Source organism: Strix uralensis, chromosome 1 (assembly GCF_047716275.1).
Source record: "Strix uralensis isolate ZFMK-TIS-50842 chromosome 1, bStrUra1, whole genome shotgun sequence".
NCBI lineage: Eukaryota > Metazoa > Chordata > Aves > Strigiformes > Strigidae > Strix > Strix uralensis.
In genome coordinates this window covers 50218378-50230499 of record NC_133972.1, presented here as the reverse complement: position 1 = coordinate 50230499, position 12122 = coordinate 50218378, and the positions used below count along the sequence as shown (strand labels likewise).

Sequence of the window (12122 nt, the reverse complement as noted above, 5' to 3'; positions counted from 1 at the left end):
TGGACATAATCCTTCCAAATTGTCGAAGTGCCAACCAGCAGAAATCTGACTCAGTATTTGTCTGTCCTTCAGACACACTTCTGTTTAGGAAAGAAACTTATTACATTAGACTATAAAATGTCGCAGTTTGGGATCTGCTGTATAAACAGCTGAGAGACACATCCCTTTCCTGCTGCAAGCGTAAGTGAGGAGAGGAACATCAGAAATGGCAAAATCTACAGCAGTCCCAAACTAAGCCTTGCTGTCTCGGCACTAAATCAGAGCCCTTAGTCAATTCTAATCTTTTTTTTTTTTCCAGACAGACATAGGTTATTTGAACAGAGGTCTGACTGGGATTTAAAATCTTAGGTTAGGGAATTCAAGGATGAGAACGAAGAGAGAAATTACAGCCCTGAATTTGGTGAAGCAAGGGGAAGTTCAAAAGGTAACTGGGCTATTGCAGAAGAAAGCAACTCATACACTGAGACATGAACAACGCATTTTTAACTTTGGCAAGGTAGTCGCTTTTTCAAAACCACCTTCCTATTTGTAAAATTAGGATATTACCTTACTTCTACAAGGTCTTCCAAGAATAAGAATACTAATAACTATAAAGTGCATAGCTATGATGATTATGAGAAAGCTGTAAGATGAGTGTGCCCTACGAACATCAGTGGAGAAGTAGAGCATACAAAGTGCCTGCTGATGAGTGATGGGAATCAAAAGTCTGGGGTTGAACCTCAGAGAGTACCTAGACAAAGTTAGGAACACAAGTTGGATTCAAGCTTGCAGTCCGACACATTAAAGGATTAAAATTAGTCCAAGGAGCTGAAATAACACAAATTCATACCCAGGAAAAAACAAGCAAACAAACAAAACCCCAAAAAACTGCAAGTAAGTACAACATTTAACCCTGGTATGGCAGAACTGCCAATCCTCAGGCATCTTAGCTGAAGCAGAGTATAAAGTTGCCTCCTTTTAAATGTTAGATTTCAGGATGTATACATGGCTAGCTCAAAAGGCTGACAAATGATAACAGTTCCTTTTCTCCATTCAAACTGACAAGTTTACTATAGGAAGAGCCATTTTGCAGGTCATTTATGCTATTCTAGAAAATGGCTCTGAATTGAAACAAAACCAGTATTACCAACTTGGCAATAAATGTCCACGTAATTGTACATGAAACAAAACGGGCTGAAAAAGCCAAGTATATTAGGTCAAAAAACAAACAGAAAAGCAGGCTTAGCAAAACCAGATAAAGACAGACCAGCTTTCAACAAAGCGTACTAAAATTAAAAATTCTCTGCTACTGTAGAAACTTAAAACTGTTGTCAATGCCCTTGTTATCTTCTGTGACACATTATACTTGGGGCTGCTGCTATTTTACTACATTCCTGAAGATTGTTATGGGGAAGAGCATTACTGATGGCCTGCAGTGCACAGGGCCATGTGCCACAGACATCCACGACACAACTGCTTCTCATCCCAGAGAAAGACTTGATGACCTAGGTAGTCCCTTCTAGCTATGCGGTCCTAGGAAAGAAATTGGTAGGACAACTTACTACTATTATTATTATTTTATTTGTGCATTAGAAGGATGGAAATGCCTCCAACAGCTTGCAGTATTAGAAGTGAAATGAGAAGGTGTGGGAAGGGTAAATACATTAGCATTAGCAAAACTGGAACCAATTATGTTTTTGCTTAGCTTGATGTTTATCATTGGAAAGACCCCTTCTGTTTTCTGTGACTGAATGCAAACATGAAAAGCTGTGTACTTCCACAGTGCACACCTATACATTTCAATTATTAAGTCTTGCATAATTGGCATAATAAAACTAAAAAGCATTGCATTACATATACTTTATCCATAAAAACTTTTTAAAGAAAATTCATAACAGATGTAATAAAAAGTAAATGTAAACAAGAACTGATGATAATCTATAATGGTGATTCACCCTATTAGTTTTCTTTGTTTTGAGACTACAACTTAGATCACTATATATATGTTTAAATAGGAACCAGTAATAAATTGTGTTGATATTGAAGTCAGGTTTCTGCAATACACCAAATGCTAAGCTTCTAGTCCATAAATGCCTTCACTGCAAATAAACCATAAATCTATTATCTTTACAGCAGCTGCAATCTGGAAAATGTGCTCTCTTTTAATTTAGTTGCCTCATGAATATCATATTAACCAAAAAGCAACCTGAAGGAGAAATAAGCGATAAAGTAAAAAAAAAAAAAAAGTAACTGGATAATCAAGATGACTGTTTTTTTCAGCCATTCCCCCCTTTCCTGTCATCAAATAAAAGTAAGGTTTCTACAAGATAAAATGGTCTGTTCTTATAGGGCTTACAGTATGTAGACAAATTCTCAATAATAGTAAGTCTCAATTAGAGATGACTAGAAAGTAAATTACTCACCCTAAACCAAAATTTTGATCTTGTTCTGGTAAAAGTAATTAGTCAATGTTTGCTGTAGGATATGAAATGAAAAATATTAAGATATACACACACAAACTCCAAACCAAAGTGCTTTTCAATTATGCTTATACATCCTAATATAATAATTTTAATCTAAAAGTCAAAATGAAAAATTTGAAATGAGACATTTTACCATCAACAAAATAAGAAACTCAAAATTACTTGTTTTGACACTTCCCAGTGACATATTTGACAAGACCATGTCAACTTTGGCATAATTTTCCAACTTCAATTAGTTGTTTCTCTGAACATTTTTTGACTATGTAACACAGACTATGTAGTATTAAACAGAAGTCAGGTAGTCTACTCTTCCAGAGTTTTTACATTGTTCTAAGAGGATTTATAATTCTCAGAGGTTTAAAAATACATTCATTCTCCTTGTAATTTTATTTTCACCTCCCCTACCTCTTCCAAAATGTAGTCTTTTCTCTCTCTCAAATCTCACACTAAGGAGAGCAGGTCTGATCCATCTGACCTAGGAGCATGGACACATGAACTACTGAAAGAGCGCAAGTGAGAAGAAAGCAACCTGCGAAGCAGGCAGGGGATGAAGAATGGGAGAGAAGAGCCTAGGAACTCTGAAACATGTCCTGCCATGAAAAGATTCCTAACAGAGGGCCTTGGCTTTATACCCCAGGGTGACTGAGGTTGAATTGCAAATACATACTCTCTGGCTTGCAAATTCAAAAGGAGAATCACATACACCCACACAGGAAAGCAGAAACATGCAGCTGGAAAAATATCATGGAGCAACTATAGCAGTAAAGACTCATTCTGGCTCCCATCTCTTTGGAGGCCAAGATAGCATTTTCCAATGGATTTTTAGTTTAACTGCTGACTCAGCGAAAGAACCTGCATAGTGATGAACTCCCCTCTCTTTAACACTTCACCCTTCAGAAAGCACTGAAATTACAATGGATAATACTTGCCTTTTACAATCAGCCTAGTAACAACTCTTGTGAAGAGAAAAGCTGTAATTACTCAGCCCAGATGCAGTATTGCCCATTTAGTATTTGCAGGATTCACATTATGACCAAAGGGGGAAAAAAAAAGGTAATGCTTGAATAGAAGAAAAAAAAACCAAACAAAACGACTCAAAGTGCTTATTACTGGATAACCACTGCATCCTATTCTGCTACTAAATACAGATGAAACTTCCAACAGAATCTGCCCTACTAACTACCGCAGTTAAGGAAAGCTGCAGTAAAACCTATAAATGGCATTGCATCCCTGTAACAAAAGCAGCCCTTTGACACAGTTCAATTACACCTATAAAGAAAAGGACCAGAGCTCCTAGCATCAACTGTGAAACAACACATACCTGAAACATTACCAGAGATAGGTTAAATGGAAAGGTTTATATATTCCATTTGTGGAACTCTACCTATTCAAGGCAAGGATTTTTCACTCAATAAAATGACATGGGATAAGTGATGCCTGCCCAAAGTCCAAAAGAGTCACTATGAGAACATCTTAAAAGAAAAAAAAGGTATCTGCTTATAATGCAACCAAGGTAGTGTTTGTATTAAAAGACAAAAGTTCTAAACCAGGTAAGAGCAAAATCTCATTTTAAAAGCCCTATTTCATGACATAAGGACTCTAACTAAAGCAGCATTTTAAATGTCTTTACCTTGTCTGCAGCCACAGAAAGTGTATGTTAAAATCACATTAAAGACACATATATCATCGACAAATGATAGACAGAGGCCCCGAGCTAAGAGAACACTTTTATTCATGCTTGTATTTTATCTAGCTGTGGAGTTCAAGGTGAACCCTTGTATTCTTAAAGCTGCCCCCACAGAATGATTCAAAATAGCTGGGTGAGACCTTGAAAGGTCACATTGTCCAGCCATTTGCTCCAAGGCAGGAACAGCTGCCTTTCTGGACAGAATGACATTTTGGGCATATGTTTATCTAGCCTGTTCCAGTGATGAAGACTACTCGGAAATAACCTACTCCCTTAGCTGTAACATTTAGAAGTCTGCCTTGCTGCAATTTAAGTCATTACTTGTTGTTGAGGACAAGTTATTCCCTTCTCTGTGGAAGCCTTTTACACACTTGAAGATTGTTACCGTGTCATCTCTTAGTTTTATTCTATCCGTGTTCTTCCCTTTTTTATTTCATATGACACTCCTCAATTAGGCCACATATTTCTTAAAGTGCAGTACTTGAAACTGAAGGGAATATTCCTGGTGGGATCTTACCATTGTTGAGCAGAGCAGATGCATCACTCCTGTGATGCCTTGTCTTGTAGCTATCTTCATATTAATCCTTATATTTCTCTTGATTTATCATCCCATCAAAAAGTTTGCTACTTTTGAAACTGTGTCAACAATTCAAGTGTCAAGGCTGACTCTGGATCTGGCCTAAGAACATGCTCCATTTGCCCTTTTCAGAAGAGAAAAAGGTTGGGCCAAATCCAACTTGAAAACACACTCCTACAGCTGCCAGTTGGTGGAGGGAGATGAAAATGTTACACAAGCTCTTTGAAACCCAGAAATTTACAAGGACACTTAGCACAACTGATTGCTCAATGTTGACAGCAAGGAGTGCTAATTGAAGCTATGTTTATTAGTTGGATGAGGAAAAAGAAAAGAGGAGGAAGTGGAGGAAGTGTTCCATGATGAGATACAGCACCCAGCACTCACAAACATTACCTCAGGGCAATGTTTTATGCTCATTTGTCAGAAGCCACAAACAAAAACAAAACCCACGTGCACTTCGCATGGCTTCTCTGCATACTTCTCCATGGAAAGTAATCTCCTGGGTTCTTCCAGTTCCTGCTGTGATTATGCAATTCTCCAGTTTAGTAAATATGACATCCGCCAATTGCACCGCAATAACAGCCCCAGCTCAGCCCTCATCCAACCTAATAGTTGGATATAATTTCACACTGCTGGAAAGCTTTCAACATTTCCTTGTACTGAATGAGAAATTCTCCCACCAAATTACCTTTTGTTCGCTCTGTAGAGAGCCCCCAGCACACGCTTACCTTAACTGCTGCCTTCTTAAATTGCTTTGGTATTCATTTTTCTTAGGAAGCCTGATCCACACCAGCAATTCAAAAATATACTCACACCAGTTACCCCAGCTGTGTTCTCAGCCTAGAGACTGCGGCCTCAATAAGTTTTGAAAATGGGGCTGCTGTAGAGCTTTCTTTTTGCCAGTGCTGTCAAGGTTACCCGCAGCAGAACTGCTCAGTACTTCAGACAGTCCAATGAAACCACAGTGACTTTTATCAAAAACAGAGTCAAATGATGCTTTTATTTTTATTTCTTCTAATAAATTTTTATCTCCTTTGTGGAGAAAACCACTACAATTCAACCAAGCACATTTCTTGTGTGATAGCTGTCTTCAGCATAATTCAAAGCAAAGCAACTTTCTGGGCATTGCTGCATAGTAGTCCTGCAGGAAACATAAACTTCAGGTCCAAACCTCCATCTCCTGACATCTGTGCAGGTGCAGAGATCTGCAGCACTGCTACACCTAAACTGTGCCAAAAAGTCCTTAATGAAAATGCTAACTCACCATAGGCAACTATTTTCCTCAGTGGGTCTCTCTCATCATCTGACACTATGAATTTCCTCATTGACCTCCTTCACGGTCTCAGGAGTCTCTTCCCCTAAAAGAACGAGCCCTCCTGAACCACAGACTTTTTACAGAAATTTGGTATTCAGCAAGGCAGTAGGTGTTGTCCCAGCATTTTGCTCTAAATGGGCATTATGTGCTGCCCAGAACAAAAGAACTTTTCAAGCTATAAAGATCTTTTCCTCATTTTCTACATTTGTTTACAGTGCAGAGAGCTAGTTTCCCAGTTACTCATCATCAACTCCAAGTTAAGTGTCAGACAAAACCTAGCGTCTGAGTCAAGTGTTTGCTGAGTTTTAAGTGCCTGCCTGAGGATGTAAACCCTGGAAGAGGAATATTTACAGCCAAACAAAAACACTGTTTTCCCCAAGGGATTTTTAAACCTTCAATGAACTATGAGTATTGATCTTACTCTAAACTTGTGGAAATCAGTTTCTGTGAAACCGAATTTAATACCTAAGTTAACCTTATCATAGTCTTAATTTACCCACTATTTACTAGCAATATTTCAAACCACCATTTCAGAGGAAATGACAGTGACAAAAAGCATGAAAAATAAAAGGAAGAACCAGGATGAAAGTTAAAAAAAGATTACTTTAGTGGGAATTCTTAGTAAAATACGTATAATATGTAAATCGGATTTACTCACAAATGTCACTGGGGTTCTCTAACCCAATTGTCCCCATTTACATATCATGTACAGAAGAAAAAAAAAAGTAATTTTGAATGCAAAGAGAAAAAAATACCTGACATACATGTTGTCTAATATTGTATTTCATTTGACACTTCTAAGATAAAAGCTGAAGGTCCTAACGTGTAATGACGAAAGTTCAGTTTTGGTTGTGGTTTTTCTGTTTTAAACAGAGTGAAGCTCAGGCAATACAGAAAATGTGACTATTTCAGCAATAGGTAAATGTTAGATAAACACTCTTTAATAATAGTTTATCCCATAAAAATAATTCTACTCCTCTCTAAATGCTGATGCTGGAGTCAGCAGCAGTCCAATGAATGTAAATTATACCAGGATTCTGGAATATGCTTTGACAGAAGAAAAATTAAAATAACAACCTCCTAATTATGACTGACAGTGTTTGCAAAAGAATGTAACACTTCCAAGACTTCTTGTGGCAACACTTCAACAAGCAGTGAGCCCTCACTTAAAACAACTGAGAGCCTTAATTGTGATGCGAGCTTTCAAAAGACCATTTGCTTCAGTTCACTAAATTCATGCCATATTCAGTTTGGCTACTGTAAAACACACATGCACAAAAACTGTATGTTTAAGAACCTTCATCCTTGATTTACAGCGTTTTTGTCAGCAAAAATGAAGCTCTGAGCAGGCACAGGGGAGGATGGAGGGAGGGATGGAGGGAGGGATGGAGGGAGGGATCCAGGGGAAGAGCCGCAGCCTGCGGGGCTGCCGCTGTGCCCTCTAGCGGGGACAGCCCTGCTCCTGCCAGCGCCGCCTTGCACCTTGGTCACACAAATCTGGATTTTAAAAACACCCAGAGGCAGCCAGACAAGTTCCGGCAGGCCTAGAAAATGATTTGACTTGAATTAATCCGACCTGATTTTACCCATCCAGGTAATTCTGAGGACCTGGCAAAACATGCCTGTGTGTTTTTTCCATCTGTTGGAACCATAGCATATCCCTTTGGTACCATCCTCAGAAATCCTCTCCTGGCTCCAGCTCTGCCAGGGCATACTAAACGTTTCCATTTCTTGGTAGTGTTATGTCATTCAGTTTCAACAAGCTGTTTTGTTACTGAGTATTCGAAGAATATGTCAAAACAGCTTCCCTTAAGAATTTGCAGCTACTTCAAAGATTTATTTTTTACCTTAATTCTTTACAGTTTTTATGTGAGCTGATCTAAACGTATACACTAGATGCTAAACACAGTAAAACTTTGAAACAGCAGGTTTTATTTTGACACACAAAACGTGAAGTTGAATTTCCCTGGCTTTACATAATTATCCTCTTCTTACCGATTAGACACAGTCCCTCAGTTGCATTTTTTTCCAAAGAAGAGCAGTATTAGAAAAAAAAAAAAGAATGATGAAAATATGTTACATACAACTCTGATTATGTTAATGACACTTAATTCTTTCTGTCATAATACAGACTTTTTAACCAAGAGGGAAGGAAAAGACGCCAAAGTTATAAACATCTAGCTGTCAAAACTGACATCAGATTGTACATCTTACTAGTTGAAGAAAACAATTGCTTGGTATACTTTCTTCAGAATGTATTAAATATCAAAATAATATTTGCCTGATTATAAACTCCTTGATACTTCATATCACATTCAGGAAGACACAAGAGATTAATAAATGATTTACAGATAAGCAAGCTGTTGGTGTACCTTCTATTTAGCACCTCCTGGTGCAGACATTGAGGACTACTACGACTTAATAGCCTAAATCAGTGACGTGCGGTGATTATTTGCCCACTGATAAATTATATTTCATTAAGTTAGCACTAACATTTTCTTTTCCAGATACAATGGCTGCAAGATTAATAAACTTTGTGAGCTCAGTCCACTGCCACACAACATCGTAATTTTCTTTTTCTAGTATCACCACCACGCTTTGTTTCCCTTATAACTAACATTAACAAATACCAACAGTTGCTGCCTACAGCCCTTGAGAACAGCAACATGAATTTTGCAGCAGTACATGAAAAGCCTCCTCCTGTTTTTTCCCTTTGGCCCCAAGTGACATGTGAGCCCCAGCAACCTGCTGAGCTACCTTGTCATTTAGCAATTCCCAAATGCAGTGGTAGGCCCCTGCCTGGGAAAATCCCCGCTCTGTCTGGCACATTATCTCACCGGACATTTCAAAAACCTCCCCAGTCTCTCTTGTTCGGGTCAGTTACGCTGTGACCAGAAAACTCTTCACATTAATATCAAACGTTTTAGAAAAGGAAGAACGGGCAGTTCTGATGCACCAGGGAAGCCAGTGGACATGTTTCATCTGATAATAATCTGGCTGGTATTTCGAATATAAAAGCACAGCTTTTGAAAATATCTAGAAGCTAGAAGCTGCTGCAGCAAGGTCCCCTGACACACAAACCCCATGACTTTCCTCACTTGTTCCTGAAATACCTATCCGCAAAGGCGCCAAGCTTTCCTTCAGCAGCTTTCCCCTCCACAGCACAGGAATGCGGGATACAGAGGTTTTAATGATCAAAAGGGAACCCCACGCTGAGGGGAAGAGTGGCCCCAGAGAAAGCACTACAGGTGCTGCGGGTCACGGATTAACAGGTGTCTCCGAGAAGGACTCACGAGAGGACCCCAACAGCCCAAGCAAACTCAGCCGGCAGAGCCAGCCTCTGGCTCCTCACGCACAGGTCCCGCAGCCCTCGGGGGCTCCTTCCCTGATCTCGCTCCTTCTCTCACCGCCTGGCTTCCAGGGAAGGCTGCAAGCTACTGACTGCCGCGGGGGAGGAGAGTGCCCGCTAGCTCTCCCAGGCAGGATCTGCAGGGAAACTTTGCCTCCCCTTCCGCGGCTCGGGGCCGGGCGAGACGCGGGGCCCCACCACGGGCGGGCGGAGGGGTGCTGCCCGGGCACCCCGGCCCGCCGCTCCCCGCTGCCTCGGGCTCCCGGGGGCGCCGGTGTCCCCGTCCCTCCCTTCCCGGCGCTCGAGTGGAGCCCCTCGCCTTCGGGAGCGTCTCGTACACGGCTGGGAAGGAGGCGGCCAGGACCCCGCGAAGGGGCTGGGGATGGGAACAGCACCGGCTCCCGGCGATCGTGGGGCAGATTTATTGAAGGAGGAAAGTCCTGGATTCTCGTTAGTGTAAAAAATGAAGTAATGGGAAGCTCCTTCCGGAGAAGCCGGGGCAGGGAAGGGTGAGAAGCCGGGGCCGCGGCCACCCCGGGCCTCCCTCGGGAGCAGGGGGGAGGCAACCCCCAAACGGCGTTACTCCTCTCCGGGGACGCGGCCCGCGGAGCCGCCGGCGGCGCCCGCACCGCGCCGGTGCTGCGGGGGGCGGCCCAGCCCCCCGCCCCCGTCGCCCCCCCCCCTGCCCGGCCCGGCCGCGCTGCCCCGGGCTCCGCGGCGCTGCCCGGGCCGGCCCCGCCCGGCAGGTAACGGCCTCGCTTACCGCGGCTCTGCCTCAGCGTCTCCCCGCCAGCGAGCTGGCAGCGCTCGCTCAGGCACTGGAAAAGTAATAGAAATCCAGCGGCTAGTTTGCTTCTCCGCAGCCTCGCCATAGCACGGAGCCTGCCGAGACAGCTCTCCGGGGTGCGGGCCGCTCCTCGTCGGTGGTGGGAAAGTCCGGGGCGGGGGGGTGGAGAGCAGCCCTAGCAGGCGCCGAGTCGCCCTGTCCTCGGACCAGCTCTCATACAGCGGGGCGGCAGGGACGAGCCACCGGGGCTGAAGGCTCTGGACCGGTTCTGGGGGGCGGTGAAGTTGGGGGGGGGGGATGGGTCTCCGTCCCCCTAACTTCCACGGCCGCGCCGCTCTTAGTCCAGCGGCATCACCGCTGGGGAAAACAAGCCCAGCCTCGCCTGCGAAGTGCCAAACTCTTCCCTCCTCGCAGCCTGCTGATAGATTTTAGGAGAGCCACTGAGATCCTCCCTTCCTGGCTCGCCCCCACCCAGCTCCCTTCCCCCGCAGGGTGAGGCAGGGTGCCTCGGGGACGGAGCCTCTCCTCGGTACACCGCTACCGACAAAACCCCTCCAAGGGAAACGAACGGGGAAGTCTTCCAGCCAGAGCCGGCGGGCCGGCCCCGAGCTCCGGGGGGAGCAGGACCCGGAGGGCGGGCGGATGCGCCGCGGGAGAGGACGTGCGGGCGGCGGGGAGGCGGGCGGGGACGAACAAGTTCTCCTGCTCTTTCGGGGCGGGTTCCGCGGCCGCCGGGGCTAGTGCGGGGCCGAGGGCAGCCGCGGGAGGCGGGCGCTCCCCCGGCCCCCAGCGCGCCCCCCGCCGCCGTGCGTCCCCGCTCTGTCTCCGCCGCCCGCTGCGCAGGGGCGGGCCGGGGGCTCGCCCGGGGCCGGGTCCCGGCCGCCTCGCCCCCCCCTCCGCAGGAACGCGGTGGGGCGCAGGCGCCGGGGCTGCCCCGTCTCTCCCGGCAGCGGCCGCGGTGGAGCGCTCCCGCAGCCGCGCTGCGCTCCGCGGTCAGCCGCGCGGCGGTGGCGGGAGGCGCTGGCTCTCCGCGCACCCGGCCGCGGCGCGGCTCGCTGCCCCGGGGGGCCACGGGGCACGGCGGGAGGCTGGGGCCACGGGGCGCGCCCCCTGCGCGGCCGCGGAGCCGCTCGGTGTGTGCGTGGGGAGTGGAGGGCGTGCGGCACGGGTAGCCCCGCGGGACGCAGAGAGCCCAGCCCGCCGTCGCCTGGTTATTCAAAAGTTGCTTTGCAAAGATGCGACCGTTTCGCGGAGTGACAAACTAAAGCAACACCCAAATCCCCCTTCCCTGCCCCCTCCCCCCCTTTTTCCCTGTGCTTCCGGGGAAACCAGACTCCAGACTCCCTTCCCACTGCCTTCCCCCCCCCCCCCCCCCCCGTCTTATTTTATTTGTCTCTTCACAAATGGAAGAGTTGTTTGTGTACACTCATCACTTAAAAAGTGCAAGGACTGGGGGCTCTCTCCCGCGAAAATTTATCTACATGCTTAATTAAACGCACCGTGAATAATCCCATCCCCTACGTTAATCTGTGAACAACGGCCCGGAGACAGAAACTAGCAGAGGGCACATCAGTCAAACCCAGGCAAGCGAAAGGGGCACCCGGGGCCGGGCGGCGGCTTTTTACCAGTTCAGCAAACTGTGGCACTGGTAATCAGTTGAGCGCCATGGGGAGAACCATGAATGCACGAGCCTCTCAACCCTTGCTACAAAATAATTAAATTAATTAGGACGACAATTAAATTAATCAAATAAATAGGTCTACAGAATGTCAAACATCGCAGATAACTACTACTTAATCACAAAAGAACAACCAGTAACGAGACTGTGTTTTCCCTTAATTTACCACAGTTTCTGAGATGAATTCATCAGCTTCATTGTAATTGTCTTGCTCTTTAATCTTTGATGTGCTGGTGTGTAAATCAAAGCAGAACACTTCTGGTTTTA

At 45.2% G+C, this 12122-nt stretch overlaps 1 protein-coding gene across 1 annotated transcript in view; it reads right to left on the bottom strand.

Moving 5' to 3' along the window:
- Positions 1-10978, bottom strand: part of PLXDC2 (plexin domain containing 2) — a 279835-nt gene extending 268857 nt beyond the window's left edge. Inside the window, exon 1 of the mRNA XM_074865842.1 lies at positions 10154-10978. Coding sequence (XP_074721943.1) covers positions 10154-10262 — 109 coding nt within the window. The 5' untranslated portion in view covers positions 10263-10978. The remainder of the gene's footprint in view (positions 1-10153) is intronic.
- Between the last annotated feature and the right edge of the window lie 1144 nt (positions 10979-12122).